Below are 25,614 nucleotides of genomic sequence, written 5' to 3'. Positions count from 1 at the left end.
TAATAAAACTAAGCCGAAAAATTACAAATACAATGTACCATTAAGTAACGCATTGTGAGTATATCAGGACCGAGTAGGCCAGAAAATGGCTCTTTTGGTCTGTTGTGAGGATAAGTTCCTTAGCACGTTTTTCATTATTTATTTTGTCCACAGCCCCTGCGAACCCTCTCTCGATAGTATAGTTGTAATTTGCATATTGGGCAAATTTTACAGATGTTGTGTTGCAAATTGTGTATAACAACATCCCTATTTAGTGGATTTTATATATTATGGATATAGTTATGTGCAGCTTAGGTATTGTGCATTGTTTTAAAAGGTAGGTTAATGAGAAATTATCGTTCCTTTGATTTTTGATGTTTATTTATGTACAGCAAGTAACATACTTCTTCCCTACAGCTACATGAAACAGCTTGATCCAACCTATTTCCACTGTGTAGCCTGCATAGCCTTCGCCGACGGTGCTGGTGGTTGGTTGTAAGAAGTCAAAATCAAACAATTCTCTACGGCGAAAAACAGAGCTATAAAAACAACCGTATTTACTAGATTTACTAGGTACACTCATTTTGCATTAACTAGTGATATATTCCACTTCGGGACACTGTTTTCCTGGTACTGTAGGTTTTACCTCTGTGTTGTTGTTTACACCACATCATTATTTGATTGCTGAATGAAACAGATTTCCTTTGATAGAAATTATGTAGGCCTAGGCCTACGTAGAAATATACCTCAGCGTCGTCAATTTCAGTTCTTATTAATACATAAGCTATTATTATAATCGCAGCAGATTAAATAACATGTTATATTTCAATGTCTTATTGTGGTAATTATTTTTTTAATGTATGCAAACAGTTTGTTGAATTAGGCCTATCAATACTTGAGTTGAGGGCAAGGTGATCATGTAATTTTTTTTACTTGTTTATGTTTTGCAGACATTATTAAATTTCCTACTCATGGGTGGTCTGATCCACCAGACTTAATCAGAGTATCATTCACTGTTCATGTGTCTACACAAAACAGAGATTACATTGTGTGTCTAATAATACTGTATTTTTACCACAATATGACATTGTGTCAACTTGCCAGTAAATAATAATACAGTTATTGAATCATCTCAGCTTTTTACGCGTTGACCCTGCAGGTCTACGTCCTTTTTGCCCCAGGTTACTGTATTTTACCTAAAACCATTATAACACAGTCATTTCGCACTCTATAATCGCAATAAGAGATGGACAATTATATTCTAATTTTTGTTTTCAACAAACATGCGAACGGGGTTGGCGAAAAAATTAAATAATATTGTTGATCGTAGATTAGTAAGCACATGATTTACTAATCTGTTTTATCAGCCATGTGTATCAAAAAACTAATCAAAACATAAAAATTTAATTGGCTGCATTATACTGTCACAGAAGGAGCATTTACAGTAGTCGTAGTCCGTGTCAGGTATCCTACCTGGAATCCTTCTACCACACTATGTAAGCAAGATCATATACACTACTATAGCTACGTAGTGACTTGAGGGGAAGAAGAAGCTGTATTATACATGTTGTGTATTATTAAGTTCTTCATCCTTGTCATTGTTGCGTGGCCACTTATCCAACTAGGAGACCAATTTCTACTCCACAGGATGGCAACATGTAAAGACTCAGCGTGGTCGTTTTATTATTAAAGGCTGTGGATATTGTTCTGCCAGTTTTACGTAAACCTGAGTCTTTGATTGGAGGAGCTGGCTTGACTGTAACTTTAAACTTCAGTGGCGCTATCGTATCCATCATGTTAATTATAATTTTTAAAAATATACAGTAGATTTAAAACTAAATTAAATTACATTAAAACCATTAACCAAAATTTTAAAAACATTATTTAATATTAATAATATTCAAATATAATCTTCAAATGTCATATTTTATTAGTAATTACAGTATTATTAACTGCATGTAGGAGATTTCCAAAGGAATTTCCAAACATTCCATGTATGGTCATCATTAATAGAGCCACCTGATTAGAGCTTATCATATTTTTCATTTACATCATAAATATGTCATTTAAAAAATTTTTTTTTCACCTTATAACAACTGCCAATTACAGGAGGGAACGATGCTTTATAAACCAAGTCTCATTATGAAGAGGCTTAGGGAGTACTGTACATTAGCGTTTTTGTCGAGAGAAAAATCTGGAATTGATCCCATGAGAAAAAAAAATACTTGAAAAATTTGACTTCGACAACATTTATTTTAAAATAAATTTGTATTTCTTTTGTTCTGTTTCAAATTGAAATTTGAAATTTAGCTGGCCCACAGCAGTGCAATGTAACAGATGCAAACATTCTCCTTTAAACCACCTATGAAAGCTTAGATAATGTGATACAGTAGCTCAAAGGGCCGAGTGATCAAACCCAGTGTAAATTTTGATGTCCTATATATCTTCTGAATCGGGGTCTACTCTACTGCACATAAATGGCCACTTAGCAAAACATGCTCTGAGCTCAGTACGTTGTGTGTTTCTAAACCAGTGAAATGTTAGATACAGCAATTTGAAATGCTGTCCTTGATTTCATGAAAACACATACTGTCGGCAACTTTTTACCCCACTTAATAATAATTTGCCATACAGTAACTTCCCACGACCCGAGGCCTCTTAGCGGACCCCCTAGAAATGACGTAAAAAGAATCCCATAATATACAACCAATCGTCGGACTACAGTACTGTGTAGTATTTTTGCCATCCTTGATGAATCTGCCCCTGTTCCACTGGTGCGTACAATAGTGAAGTTTCATCAAGCCGTAAAATTTTGTAACAAGTTTTCCCATGAATCCATAGATACTGTATGATAATTGCAACACATTTTCTTTTACTATGTAGATGCAACCTGACAACCCTCAGAAGTTCATGCATTTACATTGCAACCCAAACTTGGATCATGACTCATATGCTTGCTAACCAAACCATATAATATTTTGAATACAATGAATCTACACTACATTAATAATAAACTTAAAATCACATTTTGTTAATTATTCACCAACTTTGCTGGAAATGTATTACAGTATTATATACTGTTAAAAATTTATTTTTCAGACCTTGAAAAAATAATTTTGTGTTGAAAATTTGAGTTGTTAAAATTAATAATAATATTAAAAATACATTTTAAATCTGAAACAGTCCAAGGTCAAGGGAACAAATGCCTACTGTATAGCTCCATGAGAAAGTATTTTATGCTACAGTGCTCTACTACAGCATTACTGCTAACTTACTTGGTTAATAGGAGATTTGAAATTGACTTGTGACCCACTGACCCCTTTACTGTACAGTTTGGAGACCTACAGTCGGCCTACTGTACAGTATAATTATTGCTGCGAAGCAGCCAATTCATATTCTTGATAGCAATTTGACCTCTGAAAGGTCATTGTTTGACCTCTGAAAGGTCATTGATTGTCAAAAAACAAGGGCCTAAAACGACTGAAAAGCGGAGTTTCCTTCTTTCGTTCTGCCGGGTAAAATCAATTACTGTACTTTAGGCGACGTTTGTAGACTAACCAACACGTACCAACGTCCGTATGTCGCGCTAGCCTTATTCTACTCTAGGCCAAGACTAGCTAGGATAGGTCTAGCCTTGAAGGGACGAAGGTCCCAATGAAGAACAACGTCGCTCCTTGATAGCTAAAATTGTCTATTTAATATCGCAATAATTCATTATTATTATTATTATTATTGTAATCGCACAACTCGCGTAATGTCTCGTATCTATTGTTGTGACGTCATGGCTCGCTGGCTCACACTTGCGATGTCTCGCACTTGTAATCAAATAACTCGCTGGCTCACACTTGCGATGTCTTGCACTTGTAATCAAATAACACGCTGGCTCGCACTTTGGCAACACTCTCTGGCAGTCAACTCACCCCTAAAAACCCTAGAAAAATTACGACTTTGTTACCCAATGAGAAGTGTTCTAATATAGACAATGGGTCGTGTCTCATATTATTTGTTATATTTTTATTATTCATTATTTTCACTTGACTCGCATAAATAATTTTGTTCGAAGAACATTTATATACAGTTGTACTTTGCAGCACTTCACTTGCAATTTGCAATTTCTAGTATTATGCTTACTATAATGCAACATTGTGTTTTTTTATTTCTTTTGTTTTACTTACATGAACTTATTAAATTTTAAGTAAATAAAGTCTTAAGTCTAGTGTCAAGTTTACAGTTAGTCACTGAATTACAAAATAACACAATTGCTTTCCTATAATGCCGATATAATACTGTAAATGATAGAGACAGACTGTAGATAGTTATCTGATTTTTGATGATTTCCTTGACCCACTAAAATACTGTACCCACTTTATACTTTTTACAATATTTTATGGTATTGATGAATTGTAAGAAATGGGTCTACTGCAGCTTTTGTGAATATCAAATTATTGATTTACCACAGCAAGGACTTTGGGTTAGGCCAGCTGTGCAGGTAATGTACATGTACAGTTAAGCGGACATTCCGTGGCAAAACAATGTAACTTGAAATTTTCACTTTTGGAGAAAAATAGAGATCATGTTTGCAATTTGCCAATAAATTGTTGTGCCCTTTTGAAATTTTGCAGGATTGTATATCTATAGAAATTTTGATTGTAAAATTTTTAATTGCAGTGCAACCGCTTGTTTCTTGAAAAGTTATTAGCGATTTTCACAGATACGTTGTTTTGCCTCGGAAACATGTCAGGCTTCGTATTGTTGCAAGTGCAACATATTTTTGGAATTTATCACGTTTGGGCAATCACATGCATTATCCAGCTTGTTCATGCATCGCTGTTAAGACTATATATATGAAACACCATTTACCAGTTGATTTTGCCTTGTCAAACTCAATCGGCTCAAAACAATTTTTTAATACCATTCTCAAGGCAAAACAACGTACAGTATCTACTGTACAGTGTAGATACAATGTTTTGCCCCATAATCTTGCAGTTACCTGGTTTTACCAGGGAAAATCATTAGAGTTTAAGTTCTGTGCTTAAAGAGGTGGTGCTACTGTATCTCAGAAACCACTCATTCATTGAGACCTGAAATTTTCACAGGTACTTCAGAAGTGTTTAAAATACAGTACTCGCAAATTATTATTATCTCAAAATCCACAAAAGTGTCAGGTACGTGGTTTTGCCTCAGGACGGCTGAAAGTGTTCACTGTGATCAGCCTACTCCATATACAGTATTTTAAATCTTGAAATGAAGTATACATATAGTGGTTTAGGAAAAAATATACTGTAGTGTGTACTTTCAATCTTTAAAATTAGGCCTGGTTTCCATAAAATTGCTACATGGTGTTGGCTTTAACACGTTGGCTGCTAAAGACGAGTATACAGTACTCGCCCACAGGGTGTTGCTGAGGGCGCCAGGGATGAGTATACTCGTCAAAAAATCGGGGGAACCTTCTAGCGTTTATAACTTTTTTGTTATACATTTACAGTAGAACCACAGACTCAATGGCTGGTAGTTCGGGGAAGGTACACCTAGACGATAACTTACAAATGACGTATGTATGGTTGTTGTGTTATGTTGCCGGTAGTACACTCGAGCAGCACAAGTGGAAGCGCTATTTGAACATATACCAACCCATGCAAAAAGCGGACGAGATAACTCGCACTTGGCATAGTAAATAAAAAGTATTTTTCCGCCAATTTAATAGACAGATCATTTTGATGATGACTAAATAATATTTCAAAAAAGTATGTTTGTACATGTAAAGTTGTTTGGCACACGGGAAGGAACCTTAAAAAAAGGTCCGGCAGTCAACGTGTTAAAACCCAGCATTTCATCTGCATAGTATTCATATAGATATTGTAACAATAACATGCTGCCCCACAAGGTACTGTACATAGTGGTGGATCCAGGAATTCGAAATAGAGGAGGCCCATGGGGAAATTTCACATGTGAAACTACTGTACTGTAGACCACCTCGGCCCCACCATGGTTGGGGGCTGAGGCAAGAAAATTTATGATGATGGCACCTCTAGCTGGCTGGAAAAGGCACATTAAGACCTGAATTCGATTGTAATTTTCCTACATGTATATATTTCACCAAATTTTTTACAATTTAAAAAAAATATTTAGGGGGCTTCCCCCGTTGAATCTGCCACTGGTAAAGTAGAACCATGGAGGTACAGTCTGCCCTCTAATTCTAAGACCCCTCTAATTCGAGACCACTTTTTCAAAGTACCAACTGACCCTCTATATTTTTAACACTGATAGCTTACACTCTAATAGACTTCTCTAATTCGAGGTCGAGACCACCTTTATGGAAGTACTAAGTGATAAAATGGTCTTCAATTCAAGACCATATTTAAAAATGAAATCAGATACAAGTTTTTTTAAACAATTAATGCTCTTCAAAATTATAACAGATGTATTTTCATAAATTTATCCATGTAATTAAAGGTTTCTTAAATGTATTACAGTATCTTTGAATAAGCCAGTTTTAAAAATAATTTAGTTTTAGGCCACTGGCTATCATACAATATTCAGTAAATTTTTTACAACAATCTGTTACAAAGCACCTATTGACAAAAAGTGCTGTTGAAGCACTGCTTATCTCTAATTTGATACAGTCCTATGCTTCTGATTTTCTTCTTCAACCATTTAATTGATGCACTATTCCCCAGCCCTGTAGCCAATGGAGGGGGAGGGGAAATTCTCCTGCTAAATGTTCTGCCCCCCTGCTAAAATCAAAGATATGTAAATAATTAAAAATAAAGGCAAAAATTATTACAGTTATTGGGGGAAAATATTGGGGAAATCTGGTCAAGATGGAACACCTAATAATTGTAAGAAGAGTGTCATCTGAGTGTTTCTCTGTAGTTATTCACATTCATGTGAAAAGAAGTGGATATCCAACCAATGGTTGTCCCAAGTTGTCTTTTGGAGACCACTTTTATCTTCGGTCTTCATTTAGAGGTTTCAGGTTTGGTTACTTTCCAATTATGCTGCTTGGAGACCACTTTAAGCCTGTGGTCTCTATATAGAGGTTTCTAATTTGAGACCAAACCCTGAGACCACCCCAAATTTCAGATACACAAAGTGGTCTCGAATTGGAGGGCAGACTGTATACAGTAAACAGTAAGCCTATGTTTCAATGACAAGCACATTTCTCTGTTCACATAATTACTGATACTTTATAAATGATTATTATATTCTACTTCCTTTTATTTTATTTTATTAATAATACAGTATTTTTTATTACCGGTAATCACAAAAGTGACATGGAAATTGATTTTGCTCCAGTATAACATGAAAAAGCAAAGTCTTCTGAAATTTTTAATAATTTTCGCCTGGAATTGGAATTTCATCAAATTTTAATAAATATTGAAATTTTATAGAATGACTACTATGTTAATAATAATGGCACAGGAAGTATGAGTGACTTTATACTCACATGATTATTCCGAAAAAAAAAAATGACATCCGCACGTCCATCATAAATCTTGCCATAAAAGGGCATGCAAAATTAAAGTATTTTTCGATTGAAAAGGTTGCAGCTAAGCTGTATAGTGTTCCATTGAACTTTACTGTATCTGAGACTGTGTCTATTGCTTGTTGTAGAAACAATTCCCTTTCATCTTCTTCCAGTAGGTACTAGAGAATAAACAAGAACATACAGTAAATGAATGTTTATATTCATTTCCAGATTCAGTGTATTCTATTTTTATATTATTTCATCATATTTACAGGTTCCATTGTGGGACATTGAAAGGGAAATTTACAGATGAAAATTTACATTAAAAAAAGTAAATTATTAAATTATCAAACCTAGGAACAGTTCAACTGTATGTATACCGTTTGGAAGGATTTGAATTGTAGATTTAAAAACTATTCTGTACGCAATCATATAACGTTAAGATGCCATCCATTCTTTTGAACATTTTGAAAAGAGTACAACACATACAGTAAGGGGGTTGTTAATAGTGTACCATACTGTGCGGTACTGTAGGCAGTTAAACTTCAATTTGTTCTCAGATTGTAATACAAGTTTTTGCATTTGTATTTCTATTTGTACTCCAAGCTCTCTTATAAAATTAAAAAAATGATAAGCAAAATTACACAAATCAACATTTTATACTCTTTCAGAGGGAGGGAGGACAGGGTTGTAGCTGTAGAAAACTAAGGGTGGGTGGGAGATCGCATTATTCTGTAAATACTGTAAGTGTGGATTTTAAGGATGGACAAGGGGGTTAATAAAGGTGAGTAAGGGGGCCATGAAATCAGCTTTAAACTGGGTGGAAAACTTCCAAGGCTGGGTGGCTCCACCCACTGTAGGGGGGAACTGTTTTTTGAACTGTACTTTTCTTTCAGCATTGTCCTTCTCCACCTAAGAACAGTACCAGATTGTACAGTAAATATGATAGTAAGCTGGATGTAGCTGCAATTGTACAGTACGATACTGTATAAATAAATGCTTTGAATAAATTGAAAGTCCATTCTCTTTAAATATTTCTTTTTTGTTCCACATCAAAAGGTTCAAACAGTGTGACCTACTGTACTGTACAGTTAAAACTGGCATATACACTGCTTCATTTGATGATGTGATGCTAACAGCAGATTGTCATTAAAACAATGTTGCATGCCCTTTTACATTGCATTCTTCGTGTAATCACATCGGCCCGGTATGTGCCTGGTCGTATTGATGCCCCTACTTCAATCTTCTTTGTCTCATTGTGAGGAGTGGAGTTTCAGATGAACTCCAAAATATTTGAACCATAGATCCTGGAATTTGAAAAAAAAAACCCAAAAAACATTTTATTCAAGCTACAGTATAGTAATACAGCTCCCATCTCCTCTGACGATGTCAAAACATTCCATTATAATTGGCAGTTAGTTTATTTATTTTTCTCAATACCTTTTAATAATTTTCCAGCAATTTTAAATTCAGTAAAATTGTAACATCTGCTATACTTTTTTTTCTTTTACAGTAGTTCGTCTTGAGTAAGAATCGTTCAAAAGAAGGCCTGTGAAAGCGTGAGGCAGTGGAATGTCTTTGAGAGACTGTTTTAGTTTTATATTTGTTATTATGTGCTAGCGTGGAATGCTAGCGCTTGGTATGGACCTACTGGAATATAGCTCTTTGCTGGAGTACTGTAGGCGTTACCAATTCTGATTATGGCTGGCTGTGAGCAGCAGCAGCCTGGTAGTACCATGGAAGAAGATGGCAAGGAGAAGGTATGCATAATACCAATAGGCTGGAGGCGGGAGCTTGACAAAGGTGCTGTTGCTTATTTTAGGTAAGTATAAGTACTAATAATATTACTATCTAAATAAAAAAAATAATAAAATAATAATAACATTGGTGTAATCAATAATTTAATGGTAATTTTATTGGTTCATAAAAGTTAGTGATAATTATTATAAGATACTGTAATTAAATAATAGTTATAAATAACCATTATTTTCATGGTAGTAAATAAAATACTCTTCAGAAAAAAAAGTAATTGGTAGTTGGTGGCAGTACTAAATTTAATTAAATTAATGATTGTAATTAATTCTTGTGATTGTAATTAATTTCCTTTAATATGAATAATAATTAATTTGCCTGCCCATCTTTTTGTAATTAGTATATTAATAGCTATATGATAAATATTGATTACTAAATAAATTTTATTTACTAATTAGTAATAATATTAATAATTATAATTAACTTCCATCATATCCTTAGATGTCAATCTAATTTATAGTTATAAATTGTTTTGTATTTCATGTTTCATGTCGACGCTCCTGTTACTGGCAAATTTTATTGTTATAAAAATAAATTATATTACAGAAATTTGCATCTTCATACTGTATTTAAATTAAGCTGTATCACAAATATTTTAGAGTTACTGTATTACAGATAGATTTTAAAGAGTAATTACTACATAAATTTATTAATAACACATTAATAATTTAAACACATTCATTATAATGTCTTTGATATTTAATCAGCTCAAGTGGATTTAAACTGACAAGTATACAGGAGATAAAAGCCTACATAGCAACGGAGGGAACTTGTAAGTGTGGTCTACAGTGCCCTTTAATGGTTGAAAGGGTATTTAACTTTGATTGCAAAGTCAAAGGCAAAATAAGGCTTGCAGAGGATGTGATCAAAGACAGTGATTTAACTAAACTGTGTAATCATAAACGGAAAATAATTGCCATGGCAACCTTGCAGAATAGTGTGACTGATCTGGAGGCTAGCAATGGACATGACAGCAAAAGAGACTGTAAGGCAAATACAAAGGGTAAGTTTGACAAAATTTTAAGTATCATGTATTTTTACTTAGATCCATGAATCAGCTGATGATTAATCATTTTAATTGCGCAGTTACAAAAAAGTTCTTTACAGATTTCACACACATGACTGAATTTAGTTAAATATTAAGTGTGTATTTAGCCTTACAATTCAAAACTGAGAATTGCATGCGCACAATACAGATTCTGCTGTGTTTTAAGTTCAAGATTTTCTTTAACCATTGCAATCTTTATTGTACGTCACAAACAGTTATTATTATTTTTCTGTTTTTTCACCAGGTACTAAACGATCACGTACAAAAGCAAAAGTTTCAGCTTGTCAGCAGAAGCAATTGCCGAGTCTGTCAGTTTCAAAGCTCTTAGCCATGCAACAGGGTGGGAAAATGTCAGGCCCTTTGCCGTCTATGGACTCCTTTACTGCCAACAGATTTCATGCCACCTCTACAATGCCAGCTCAGTATGCTGCAATGAATAACCCTAGGCATATACATAATTTTCCTATCCAAGGTCATAATACACAGTTGGCAGGAGATCTAGCATTTGATGCTTTGTTAGCTGCAAGGACTATGGAAAAACTTAATGGCTATACAACTTCAGACACACAAACCATGCAAGGAATCGCTCAACATGTGTCACCACCTGGAATTCATCGTGAAATGGTTGTAACTCCGAATGGAGACATCTTTCCAGGTGTTGTTCCACTTGCAAGCAACCTTTTATCACCAGGGATTTCACCTGGATCTTCTGGTTTTACTAATGTACAATATCAAACTAGTCCTCAGTTTTTGCATGGTAAACCAATGCAACAGATTCCTGGAATTCCACATGTATCATCCTTTGTTCCAACAGCAGAACCTATTCAAGATGGACTCCACCAAGCTCATGGAAAGATCCAGGAAAATCATCTTAATCATTTAAGAAGAGGATTGTCATTTCCTCAAGCAGAAGGTCAGTTTTATCCACCTCCAGTACCTCTAAGGCATTCAACACCTGTAGAACCTACCCCTAACAAGCTTTCATTACCTGTTCTTGGACAATCAATGATAACCTCGTTTCCAGCGAGTTCCCTGCTAACAGCAGCAGCCAGAGCACAAATAGCTGAAAAAGAACTTATAAATCCATCTGAAAATATTTTAAGCAATCAGATAAAAACTGTTCCAAATGTACCAAAATCAGTGCCTTTACTTAAAGATGGACCTAGAAAGAAGATGCTCAATTGCAAAGAAAGTGATACCTCCAGAGAGGAAGCTAATAGTGATTTTGTTTCATCAGATATTTTGTCAAAAGACTGTGTTACAAGTGCTACAAAGAATGTGGAATCAGTCAAGAACAATTCAAGTGAGGACAATAAACATTTGGTTCTGAAAAGGAATCAAGATATAGCTACTTCAACTTCCTCAGTTCCAACAAGCACAGTTAGTGAACCTTCTCCCAAAAAACCCAAGTTTGATGAGAGTATAAAACAGCAGTCTGATGCAGTTGTAGAAGATGTACTCATTTCTGAGAACTCCATATCTAGGACAGCTGAACATGATAAATCAATTAATGTGACACCTGCAAAAGAAAGTAGCAACACGTCTACTACATGTACAATAGAAGGTGTCAATAATGTTACTGGTGAAATGGAGACAAAGAAAATGCAGCTTGATCACATGATTCGACATCCGGTTCAAATGCAACATGATCAAGAATGGTATCTTTCAATGATTAAGAACCAATCTTCCATGATGAACCAGGTGCCTCCAGGATTCAATCATCTGATTGGTGGCATGCCTAATAACTTGAATAACTGCTTCCAATCTGGATGTGTACCCCCAAACATAATGCATCAACGGAATGTTCCTTTACCAAGTTTATCAGAGAAATCAACTAAAGAATGGTTGGCAGAAATGAATATTAAGAATATGCAACAAACTTTTGTCAACTTTCAACATCAACAGAGGATTGGCTTTGGATCTCACATGCTTCCGGGGAATCGTGGCTTTGGTCAGATGCATCCGTCAATGCTACAAAACATGCTACAATCAGGTGGTTTAGCATCTCAGATGGGAAATGGAATGGGATTTCAACAAGTACCCAATCCCATTGCATCTGTTGGTTTACAGACTACTCCCATTGGAACTAATGTTTCTCGGCCTAATCGGCGAAAATCACCTGGCAGACAATATGGTAGTGTGAAGAAAAGTCCTAAAAGCGGAGCTCGTTCAGGGCCACAAAAAGTAAAAGATATTCTTGCTATGAGGAAAGAAAAAGAAAAGGAGATCGAAAGGGAAAGAGGGCTGTTGGAAGAAGCAGAGAAGCAGAAAATGGGTAAGGCAGAAGATGAAGCAGTCTATCATGCTGTCATTGATGCATCAGGTACAGGTTTGAAAGTCCTAATAACATCGGGACAAGAAACGCCTGCAACAATCGCAACCCCACCAGTTGTGTCAATTGCGAGTGATGTTAACATGGCAGGGACAAATTCTTCCTTGCACAATCCTGAAAATCTAACAGAAAAACTCCAAGTAGTGGATAATTGCAAAAATGAAATACCTGATGTTCAACCCATAAGTTTTAAAGACCAAAGTGAAGTAGTAGCAATAAAAACCACATCACCAGAAGTGATAGCTGCCCAGTCAGAGCTCTCCAGTTTACCGTCCAATGATATTTCATCCAATCAGTCACCAGGAGATGGTTTAATTATTGCTGGTGACGATTATAAAAGTACTATTGTCGATTCTAAGGCTCAGGTTGTTGATGCAGAAGATAAGAACCAAAGAACTGTATGTCAGACCACCATAACCCCACCACTTCCTTCTGAACCTATGTGTAGTCATAGCATTAAAGATGAAAATAGAATTGATCTCCCATGCATTGAAGAAATTCCTAAGGAAACCAAGGAAGATGTTGAACAATCTTTAGATAGTAGTGATGTCATCATACATGATTCTCTGGAACAGTCTATTAATGATTGCGATAAAGACAAAAGTGATCGGCCACAGCCAGATTCAAATCAGGTACCCAAAGATAATGTCAATGATGCAATAGAAACTAATGTTGCAATTGAGTCTGAACATGCATCATATGAGTTGTGTGAAGTTGTTAGTGAGAAGAGATCTAATGATGCTATGAGCAAAACTAGAATTTGTGAAGCATCTCAACCAACAATAGTATCTACAGCGATGTTAACTGTAACAAAGTCGATTGGCTCTTGCTCTGTTGAGTCTTCTGAAGACCACCAATGTAAAACAAACACTGATATACTACCTATAACTGGAAAAATATTAGAAAAATCTATTGAGGAAACTAATAAAAATGTTGAATCAACATTGCATGATGGATGTAATAGTCCACCCCCTTATAAAGCAGATCTTAGTGATGATAAGCTGTCAGAAGTTAGTTTATTTTCGGCAGACATTTCAGATAAAGTTAATCCTGAAAACTCTTCTGTAAATACACCTGTTGACTTGAGTGATATAAATAGCTCTGACCCACCAAGGAATAAAGAAGTAATCATAGAACAGCCACACATGTTTCACTCAAGTGCTGCCACCCCTCAAGCACTTAAATTATCAAGTATAGCAGATGACATCACTGAGGTGGAGGTTAGTGGGGAAAGTAATTTATTAAATCAACAGTCAGGAATGAATGACTCGGAAAACACATCTCAAAAAGCTGGACCTCTAGAGCTTCGTTTTGTAAGAGATAAAACCAACTTCGGTCTTGCAGATAATAAAGAAATCATGGAAGAATTAAAGGAGCCAGTTATCCTGCAAACAGAAGAGTCTCCATTTGTTGAAGAAAACAATTCTTATCCCCTACCGAAGTTTGAACAGGGAGTAATTAATATTTCTAATAATTTAAGTGATAGTAGGACATCTGAATCTCATAGTGTACATCAGTCTATGCCAGAAACCAATACAATTTCAGATGCAAAGCAGGAACCAGCTGAAGATAAGACTCGGTTTGAGTTGAAAGACATAACTAATTCAGCCATAGATGAAGTTACTTGTGATTTGGATTGTCAAATGGTAGTTGAGTCTAATATTATTGATGCTTCACCAGACGATGATGGCACTATTGCAGATAGTGTAGAAGCTATGCAAGTTGAGCCTACAGGCACACTGATGACTAGTACTGTGAAGGAGCTTGTTGATGATTTAGAAACAAAAACTGTAGATGATGATAGAAACCTTGATAAAAGCGTGCAACTTGAAAACTTAGTGCAAGACAGTGTGATAGGCAAGCATGATAGTGAAGAAATCATAAATGTAGAAGAGGAAAATTCTTGTAATTTCATCAAATGTGATTCGGAAATAAATACAGATGAATGTAGTGAAGAACTTAATAATACAAAAATAAGTTTAGACAATATAGAACTATCTAAATTACAGCAACAGACTTCAAATTCTGGATTTGAAAGGTTAAGCCTTGATGCTTCAGAGAGCTTACAAGAAAATTGTTTACATTCCTTTGCAAGTACCTGCGAAAAAGTGGCTCCTTTGCCGGTTAACTCTACTGCTCTTCCACCAGCCTCCCAAGAAGCTGACAATTATTGTATTGAACCACTTTCTGAAAGTATAGGTAATGTTGATGATAGAGAAACAGTAGAAAGTGATATATCAGTTGTGGAGGTAAACACAACTTATATAGAACAGAAACAAACAGTGGATGAAGAGACACTTGCTCAAGTAAAAGTTGATCATTTGCCAAGCAATCAGGAAGTGTGTGAAACCTTGGAATTGGAGAAAGAAATCAAAACGAATGTAATTCAACCCGATGTCGTTAAACATGACTTGACTGTCAGTTCTACCGATCAAAATAAAAATCTTAAATCAACTGCAGCTGGAACAATTGGCAGAGAGCAATCAAAGGCAGCTTTGTTATCAGAACGGCTAGAGAACTCTGAAAAGGAGTTTACATTGGTGAATCTTGTTAATGGAGAACTTGGTGGCAGACTGCAAACAAGGAAGGAGAAGCAGAAAGATGTAATTAAGAGTGCAATAGAGGAAGAATGTCTTGAAATAAGTCAGCATAACTCAGATAAACCTGAAGATATTGAAGAAGCTTGTAAAGGTTGGTGGCAAATATAATACTCTGTTTCAATTTCATTAGCTTACATTTTTTCATCAGTGGTTCACACCACAGTTTTTTTTTTAATTTATTGCACCGCTCCAGGTGTAGGCTACGAAAATAAGGAATTATCTAAAAAATAAAGTTAGTTGCTAACTATTAGTTTACTATAATGTTAATACTAGAAATTGCAAATTGCAAATGAAGTGCTGCGAAGTACAACTGCATATAAATGTTCTTCAAACAAAATTATTTATGCGAGTCAAGTGAAAATAATGAATAATAAAAATATAACAATTAATATGAGACGCGACCCATTGTCTATATTAGAACACTTCTCATTGGGTAACAAAGTCGTAATTTTTCATTTTTGTCAAAAAGTGTCTATAATGGTGAATTATGGTTTAGGTTTTTTTTTAATAAAGTTTAAAAAATCTCTATGTATGTGGAAAATGTAGTTGATTACCAAAGGTTACAATTTTTATTTTGAAGACTGCATGGTCTAGGAAGTGTACATTTTTTTATGGGGCAAGTTTCCAAGGGTGGGTTTTCTAGGGGTGAGTTGACTGCCAAAGAGTGTTGCCAAAGTGTTATTTGATCACAAGTGCGAGACATCACAAGTGTGAGCCAGCGAGCCATGACGTCATGACAATAGATACGAGATGTTAACGAGTTGTGCGAGGTATCAGCTGAGATTTGTGGAGTACAATTCAAAAAACAATAGTCTAATAATGAATTATTGTGATGTTAAATAGACAATGTTAGCTATCAAGGAGCGACGTTGTTTTTCATTGGGACCTTCGTCCCTTCAAGGCTAGGCCTATACCATCCTAGCTAGTCTAGGCCTAGAGTAGGATAAGGCTAGCGCGACATGCGGAAGTTGGTACATGTAGGTTAGTCTACAAACGTCGCCTAAAGTAATTGATTTTACCCGGCAGAACGAAAGAAGGAAACTCCGCTTTTCAGTCGTCTTAGGCCCTGGTTTTTTGACAAACAATGACCTTTCAGAGGTCAAATTGCTGTCAAGAATATGAATTGGCTGCTTCCGCAGCAAATACTTTTCAACATCAACAGCCAGTTGATTTGCAGTGGTATATCTAAGATGGCATGGGCCCCACAAAATGATGGCGCATCAAGCATCCCTTACCCCTGAAACTTTTCTAAATAATAACACATCAAGATCTTATTGCTTCCAGGATTTATAATAATTAATAGTGGAAAAAATTAAGATTGCCTATTGAATGATTATAAAGAGGAATAAAAATTACCATTTTTCACTCATGACAGTTGTACTAAGTTGTCAAAAATAATTTTGTTTTTATACAAGATCATTGTCTGGCAACAGATTTGGGGACAATAAAAATAAAAAATAAACAGTTGATTATTGAATTATAATAGATAAAAAAATATTGAATTAGATTAAATATGAAAGTGTGTAGCTACCAGGTACCATAACATCAATATTAAAAGTTGTAAACCCCACAAACATTTTTTTTTAAAGAATAGAAATACTAATATTTCCATTTATCAATTACATTGCACAATTATAATATTCTTTCCTTGTTTTATTTTCTAAAAAGAAAACACAAACTGCACCCATGAATCATCTCCACCATCACCTGGGGAGGACCTGCCTCCAAGTTTTGGGATTGGTGATCTTGTCTGGGGTCAAATTAGAGGATGTGCTTCATGGCCCGGTAAGGTTGTTTGTGAAAATGATGTTAAAGGTCATCGACATTCGGAGACAGGCAAGGTATGAATCATTTTATTGAATTTATTTTTATAAAAAAATACACTAATTTGTTGTACTTTAAGAACCTCTATATTTCTGATTTGGCCATATCACTAAAATTCTTTATTCGTATCCAAGGTTTTTCAAAAAATTTGTACCGTAAGACACCTGTTATTTGTTAGTTTTTGATGTGCGTCAAAAATTAAAATGTCACAAGTCATGTTGTAATAGTGTTTTGAAAGTACAGTTAGTACATACATGTATACAATGTTTTCTATAGGAGTTCAATTGTAGTCAAGGTTGTGCTAGGCCTGACAATCTTGGCATGATATATGCACAGCTTCTTAGCGGAGTTCATTGCTCTATAATATTGTGTTAATGTTAGTACGATGAATTAATAATAATGCATAGATTTGCAGTACTGTACATGTCAGTAGATAGTTCTGAAAAGCTGTAAATACATCCGTCAGATTTTTTTTTCTCTAAAATTCATCAATAAACATTATCATTGTTTAAAGATGTGCTATCAGTCAAAAAGACAGGAAAATACCTCAGAAATTTAATAGCATCAAATATATTATTACCTTCCTACGAGAAAGTTTGAAAAAATGTAGTTTTCACCGATTTACAGACATTTTACTACAAAAATCTTTAAATTGATTACCAGCTAATGTAATTATCTGTGCAAATGAATACAGGAAAATTGTTATTGGTCTGAAAATTTACTAGGTAATTTTTTTTTCATTCAAGTTTTTGATTTGAAGTATTCATTTAGAGTAAACCTGAGGAATGTGAAGTTTGCAAGCATTTATTTTATATGCTGGGTTCCAGTTGTTAAATCTACGAATTCAAGTAAATATGATTTTTTGTTTTCTCATTTCACTTTTTTTCTAGATTTGGGTAAAGTGGTTTGGAGATCACACTTTTACACAAGTTGAACCTGACAAATTAAAGAATCTGACGGAAGGACTTGAAGCCCACCATACCACCAGAGCAAGAAGTAGAAGGTACATAAATTATATAATTATCAGTACATTGCTTTCATCATTCTGTTTTTTATACACATGTACATTGAGATGTTTTAATGTGTTTTGCATGTCAACACCAATAATAGCAGACATAGGAAGTCTGCTATTATTGGTGTCAATGAACCAGTACCGTTGGCTGGTAGCAGGAACCAGTATTCACAGGCCTATATAATTTCTGTAGTTAAGTTGTTCTGTAGTTAAGTCTTTTTTCCCCTGAAACGTCGCACCTCCTTACTTGAGGTAGCGCCGCGAACTTAGCAGTGCACGGTAGGGGAGCCATAAGCTTATCCTTATTTGCGCCATATTTGCGCTAGTATTACAGTACTTACACTGGCATAACCTAATCCTGGACTAGGCCCACAGGCCTATGCAGCTAAGTCTGAGGGGGCCTAAAATTGCATGGGTAATCTTCCTCTTTACGTAAATAACACTTTTTAGACTAGGCATTAACAATATTATAACAAACGTTCACACGTCATCACCTTAATTTTATGTTCGTAAAATCAGGGATTCGTTCAATCGGGGTTCGTAATTGAGGGTTTCTGATGTACCAGGATCATTGACCGGTATCAATGTACCATTACCATTGACTGGTAGTAGTAATTTGTATACACAGGCCTATATCTATACAGCAGATTACAGTAGTACAGGTACCAGTGACTGGTATCAGTGTACTTGTACCAGTGACTGATATCAATGAATCAGTAGGCCTACCATTGACTGGTAGCAGTATTCATAGGCCTATATCTATAGACTAGTACCATTGACTGGTATTAGTGTACTCGTACTGATGACCGGTATCAATAAACCAGTAGGAATGACTGGTATTAATGCAACAGTAGCAGTGTAGTCCAGTCAATGGATGATATTAGGTAGTTTTCACCGCACGATGTTATCCTTAACTTTAACGTTAGTACCCAACATGCAGTGCGATAGCTCTGCCACTTTAGTAAACAAACTGAAATACGCATGCGCTAACCCGTAACCAACATACGTCAAGCACATATAATTCTGAAATTATCATACTCTGCAACGCAAGATGAATAAATTATGACGTCATCTGTTAACGTTAAGGTTACCGTCGTCCAATGAAAACTGCCTATCAGTGGATCTGTAACAATGACCAATCTCTATCTGGATTGGAGTACACCTTCATTACTTTAACCGATCTTTACCTATGAAAGAATTGCATGTACTAAAACAAAAGTGTTCCTCCAGTCAAATCAGTATGCCTACATAGGCAGAAATTCTCTGTTAGCAAGCCAGTCAAATACAGTATGAGCATGCTCTTGCACCAGCCAATGGACCATTGCATTCCTGCCTCTTGTACATCGTTGCTAGAGTCCATAAAAAAAAACATTTGTAGAATAATATAACATGTAGAATATACACATTCCTGGCCCTGCCTATTAATTATCATTGGTGTGTAGTTAGATTGGATTGACACTCTCCAAGAAAGGTTCCTTACAGATTTTGTGAAAAACTTTACATGCCACAAAAAATGAAGTTTTCATGTGTAAAAATGAAAGGCCTAGTTCAGGCTAGGTGAATAAACCCAGCTCAACTCACCGGGTTTATCCACATGCCAGTCTGAACTAGGTGGCTTATCTCAAGTCTGGCTGGGTTCCTATAGTAACTAGGCCTGGCGTGCCACAGTGTTTAACTTTTTCTGAGCCGGGCCTTAATCGCTGTGAGGTGTCTTGCGTTGACTTCCGTTAAAAAAATGACCAATCAGCATTCAACTATGTGTTCTGTGAGCAAGCGTACGTTTCGAGTACAATGTTTTGAAACTCGTTTCCTGGTTACGGTTCATTAATATGCAAATGCTCACGCCTTACTAATCCCGCTCGTCTGACGCCCGGAAAAGTTAAGCTGGGCTTATCATAAGCCTGGCTTATCTCCAACTCTGACTGTAGCTTTATGTTTTCGATATAAATCATTGTTAGACGAGACTTTTATTATACCTTGTTTAGCGAAACCCGCCGACTGCAAATATTGATGATTTTGAGTAAAAATATAATTTTATTTTTAACCAATTAGAGCACACTTCGCCACGAAAATTAGAAATTTCAGAAGAAAATAAAATTTTTCTTTATTTTTATTACGCCCTCCGCTGCCTTGAAATCTCTAAAGATAAGATATGTATATTTCTTTCTAATTATATAAACTGGAAGCATTTAGCCATCGTATTTTACACTCACCAATAAGATTTTATTTTTATTTTTATTCCGCCTTCCTCTGAAGATCTTCAGAAAAATAAGTACGCGAAACAAGGAATAAAAAAAGTCTCGCCTTATTGGGACAAAAACATTCAATGGTTTTTTTTTGTTTTATTTTTTTAAATAGAAGTCGAAAAATAACCAGTAGCCTTGAAATTGCGATCCAGGAAGCTATGACTGAATTGGATAAGAAGATGGAACAGGTGAGGGCGCCATTACAGTATTGAAAGCCAGCCCAGTGAGGGAGTCAAGTTAGTATAGCGTCTGCAAACTTTGGTTGGTTCTGGCTGGCATTTGATGACTTATGCATATCGCACTAGAAAATCTATGTTTAACAATTTTTTTTCCCTTTAATTTGGTGTTAGTTTTTAGTTTTATTTGATTACTTTTAATTTGTTGCATCTTGTAGTCTTGCAAAATTGGGAAGTGCGTACACTGAATGAAAATTTTATTTTTATTATATTTATTTGTTTCACTTCTAACAGCAAGTTTAGACTACCCTACAGTTGTTGGGACAGGGGGAACTATGAGGTTCTATAAGTATTTCTACGTTTAATGAAGCTTGATTGTTTTTAGTTTTGATTTTTAATTTAAAACCCAAAACATACTGGGATTGAAAAGTAAGCTTCTGAAAAATTAAAAACTCCTCCAATTGAAAATATAAATACAAAGATTATTATTTTGCTTGTATTGCTATATGGATTTTGTATTTTTAATTTGCACATTTTTTAAAAATTTCATAATCTGTCACTGCTATTAGTCACAAATTGCCTATTAAAATGACATGGAAAGATTAATTTATGCATACAAGCATACAGAGTTGCATACATACTAACAGCATGGGACTTTCATGTGGTTAGCCTTGGTGTTCACACCAAATAAAGCCATCCAATCATCTTTTTATTATTTTTTGTATTTTCCAAAATAATGTTTTCATTTTTTATATAATTTTTATTTCTTTAAAATTATGATAATTGTAGGTATGTTATGTACATACCTATATACATATATACAAACAACAATCAAATTTAAAGGTAGGCTTTAAGAACACTGATTTATTTGTGCCTCTAAAATGTTGCCACTCCTGTGGTCTCTATTTAAGTCTTTCTTTGAATTTATTTTCTTTTTTATGTCTATTTATCAGAACATACATGGACCTCTTAGAGCATTTTTTGTAAGCTTGTGTGGTTGAGGATAATTATCATCACCGCCATCCGTTTTTGTATGCCGAACCCCTTTTCTGTGACTTGTTGAGTAGTCTTGCTGGGTGCAATTTCTAATATTTTCAATCACAAAGCAAATGATAATATAGATCAAAAAACACATTAATATAGTGAATACTGCTTAAAGAATTCTCTGCTTGTGGAGGACTGCAGAGCTACTTTTGTACTTGGAAGGTGCCTTAGAGCAAATATTGTAAAATATTTGTCATTAGATAAATACTAGAGTAATGTACTGAACTTGTACCTGACCAGTAGAGGAGAATATATTCTTAATTCAATTCAAAGCTTAGAAAATTAACGTGGAGGACCTCAGGACTACTTTTGTATTTGGAAAGTGCCTTAGAGCAAATATTGTACAGTATTTGTCACTAAATAAATACTACAGTACAGTACAGTACTGAACTAGTACGTGATGATACCTAGCAGGAAGTATCCAATCTGTCTATATTCAGTAGAGGAGAACATACTCTTAATTTAATTCAAAGTTTAGAAAATTGACATGGAGGACCTCAGAGCTACTTTTGTATTTGGAAAGTGCCTTAGAGCAAATATTGTACAGTACCGTATTTGTCACTAAATAAATACTACAGTACTGTACTCAACTAGTATGCGATGATGCCTAGCAGGAAGTACCTAATACTTATTAGCTTAACATAAATGAATTTTAAAATAATAAAGTACCTAATCTGTCTGCATTCAGTAGAGGAGAACATACTCTTAATTCAATTCAAAGTTTAGAAAATTAACGTCAGCTTCAGCTTTTCTTAATTGTTTGTGAAGTTTTTCTAGTCTTCTGCTATCTTGTTTACAAACATCACTGTTTTGCTGTGCAAATCATGGATGATGGAACCAAAATCGTCAAGAAACCAAAAGCAACATGAATTCAAGAGCAATAAACCAAGATTTAATTAAAGAAGAGTCAGACATGTTTCTTCTGTATCACACGGTTATCATCAGTGATCAAAATAAAACATAACAAAAGAACCTTCACTACTTATACTATACGTAATGGTAGATTGATCTGCAGGTGGTTTGAAATTTGCCTTGACTCATAAGAAAAGTTACAACTCAAAGTTTATGCAAAATGGATTTTAAATGATAGCTTATGCTAGTCCATGTTTTAAATTAGTTTTCCAACTATTTAATTTTTTAAGCACAGTATCAAATTTCTTAAAAAAACATATATATTTACTAGACATCATTATTGTTATTAATATTAATATTCTTATTACACAGTAAAAGTAGGCTTCCATCAAACTTTCACACTTCAAAGTTTTATCAAATATTCATTTTAAAATATAATTTTAAGAGATAACATAAGTTAATTTTCAGTGGAACAAATTGTAACATCCAGCTTTTATGAATTTACATAAACATTTGAATACAAAATTCATTGTTTATTAATAATATGCAAAGTATGTGAGCATAGTATTTTTCTGTTATTGGCTAGGGAAATATAATGATAAATGGTTCAATATTGATTGAGCGCATTTTGTTAAAAAGCAGCCTCATGATCTTAACAGAAATAAAAATCTGGAATTAATTAAAATATAAATTAAAAGATGCGTTTTGAGTTGTTTGAATACAGAAGGATTCTTAGACACCACAATGTATATTTCGGCTTTATTAAAGCCAGGCTCCGGAGAAAAAATGATTTTTGATATGTTGTATAGCTGATTTTACTAAGATAAAAAAAGCATGTTTGACGAAAAACTGAGGGAAAAAGGGGTGAAACCACCCCTTTTCCACCTTTTTCCTCTGTGTTTGAGAGCTCAAATAACTCTAGGTAGCATCGTTCATTTTGTGAAGCTTTTTTTGCCAACGTCAGTAGTACATATTTTTTGGGAAAATTACACCACGAGGAGTCTATGCTTTTACTGCAAGCGTATAAGGAGCAATTCTAGTTTTTAGTTCTCGAGCTTGTGCTTCATAATATATATGAAATTAGGAACCCAAACATAATTTTAAATTTCTGTCAATCAAATCTTTTCCACTTTTTTAATTACACATATGCACGACTTCAAGTAAGGATGATGAGATATACTCATAATATGAGTGCAAAAAAAGTGACTCAATATTATTGCATGTTATTAGCTGCTGTTTTTTTTTTATTTACCTTTTCAGGAAAAAGAGGAGCGATCAAAGTTGGGTACGAAAACAAGGAATAGAAACAGAAGGAAAAAAGCAAGATGACAGACCTAGTTACAGTTGTACCCCTCTTTCATACTGTCCCTTTATGGCAAGATGGCGAAAGCTAAATATTGAAGATTGTTGCGATTATGTTTATGATCAAATTATAATTAATCAAACATTAATTATCATTTTGGTTTGTAGATACACATTTATTACAAAATTACCAACAAAAAATACAGATAGTAGTTAGTATACTAAAGTAATATTGTTTTTATTGAGTTAAGTTTATTAAGGAATTTGCTTTTTAATATAGAGTACCACAGTCGTGCCGTCACAACGCCAGGTTGCGCCCTCTGTTGCCAACCAGACGTTGGCTACCGTTCATTACGCCTGAATGACTTCATAGGTTTTCTGGAATAGGCATTTTAAAATCTAATATTTTATCATCAAAATGTACTAAAAACACAAAAGCTCGCATTATATTAGTTTTCAAACACACATTTAATCATCAATTAAAATTTACAAAGAAAAACTAAGATACAACATCTTAAAAATTACATTAGAAATTGGAATAAATTTTTTGTCAGTGGAGAAAATGGCGTCCAGTTGAACGCATTTTGCAACGATAGCAATGGTGTAGTATCACATGGTATCGTGACATAACACTGTAGTACTCTATTCGCCCATTGCCATAAATGGGATGGATGTTCACTTATTCTTAACCCCTGTCCAGACCATCAAATTGTATCTGACAAAAACATGCCTAAATATGGTCATAATGACATGACATCATGACCATATATAGGCACATCATGACCATACATAAGCACATCATGACCATATATAGGCACATCATGACCATATATATGCATATCATGACCATATATAGGTACATCATGACCATATATAGGCACATCATGACCATATATAGGCACATCATGACCATATATAGGCATACATTAGTCCTTTGTCAAAGAATATTTTGATAGTCTGGACCAAGCTTTTTCTTCCAAATTGAAGCCTTTAATAAAAGACATGTACAATGTGTAACTTAATTCAAGTATGGATGATAATTATTTATAATGATTTAGATATTATATTTTTATTATCTTGCATTGTTTAGCATCTCATTTCTTAGATGATGAAGAAGATCATTATATAACCTATTATATAATTGATTTAACTTCATATATTGTCTACAGGGTGGCTCTTACATAAAATATGTTTGTAGTGTCCCTGTCATTAAAATACAGTACAATTAACAACATATATAAAACTATATACAGTGTATAAGCTTAAGCTTAACAAAATCGAATATGATATTAAATAAGTGCCCAATGTATAACAAAAATATAACTACAGTAGAACCTCTATTAAAGGGACACCTTCAGGACAAAAAAGAGAGTCCCCTTAATAGGGATGACCACTGAATAGGGGTTGACCATAGTGTTAAAATATTACTATCCTTTTATATGTGCCTGAAAAAATTCTCCCCTTAATAGGGGTGTCTTTAGAATTGGGGTTCTACTGTAATTTGAAAAATGGGTTATATAATGGCGAAGGGGGCCAGTATGTAAAGGAGCCGAGTTTGTAGGGGGCGACTTTGACAAAGGGCGAGTTTTTGCAAGAGGAGTTTGCAAGGGGGAAAGTTGTAAGGAGTGACTTTAGGGGAAATCTTGCCCAATTCAATTAAAAATACTGTAATGTACAATAGACAAATGTTAGTTCCATAGAAATTCTTTTGGTAATCTGCAACACTGGCCCCTGTGTCCCCATTTTTTCAAAAGTCCTGGGGCTGCCCTGTATAATGTACCAAAACATCATTTAAATGAATTTGGTAGAACACTTCCATTGGAGTACACTCCAACGTACAATAATATAACTATTATATTTTATTATGTTTGAATTATTCTATTCAGTAATGAAAATACCAGTTGTAAATGTTTACATGT

At 34.6% G+C, this 25,614-nt stretch overlaps 1 protein-coding gene across 4 annotated transcripts; it reads left to right on the top strand.

Moving 5' to 3' along the window:
• Positions 1-172: 172 nt before the first annotated feature.
• Positions 173-24,164, top strand: LOC117125068. 4 transcript variants are annotated; one of them, XM_033271442.1, is made up of 8 exons: positions 173-316; positions 8,964-9,269; positions 9,967-10,262; positions 10,552-15,330; positions 16,908-17,080; positions 17,954-18,066; positions 20,434-20,509; positions 23,654-24,164. In XM_033271442.1, exons 2-8 carry the CDS (start codon positions 9,148-9,150, stop codon positions 23,720-23,722), a joined length of 5,628 nt encoding a protein of 1,875 aa, XP_033127333.1. In that variant the 5' UTR covers positions 173-316; positions 8,964-9,147; the 3' UTR covers positions 23,723-24,164. The 4 variants fall into 4 exon arrangements, with proteins under 4 accessions (XP_033127333.1, XP_033127332.1, XP_033127335.1 ...); XM_033271441.1 differs by having other exon boundaries at positions 8,961-9,269; XM_033271444.1 differs by having other exon boundaries at positions 8,961-9,269; positions 20,434-20,557.
• Positions 24,165-25,614: the final 1,450 nt, after the last annotated feature.

Source organism: Anneissia japonica, unplaced genomic scaffold (genome assembly GCF_011630105.1).
Source record: "Anneissia japonica isolate Jap-2015-1 unplaced genomic scaffold, ASM1163010v1 scaffold9_len2422644_cov172, whole genome shotgun sequence".
Classification (NCBI taxonomy): Eukaryota; Metazoa; Echinodermata; class Crinoidea; order Comatulida; family Comatulidae; genus Anneissia; species Anneissia japonica.
Note: the sequence above shows the minus strand (reverse complement) of the source record. Positions and strands in the feature narration are given on the sequence as shown.

Coding starts and splice junctions, on each gene's coding strand:
- LOC117125068 (XM_033271442.1), top strand. CDS start 9,148: ATGGCTGGCTGTGAGCAGCAGCAGCCTGGTAGTACCATGGAAGAAGAT. Junction 9,270..9,966: donor GGTGCTGTTGCTTATTTTAG/GTAAGTATAAGT, acceptor ATATTTAATCAG/CTCAAGTGGATTTAAACTGA. Junction 17,081..17,953: donor GACATTCGGAGACAGGCAAG/GTATGAATCATT, acceptor CTTTTTTTCTAG/ATTTGGGTAAAGTGGTTTGG.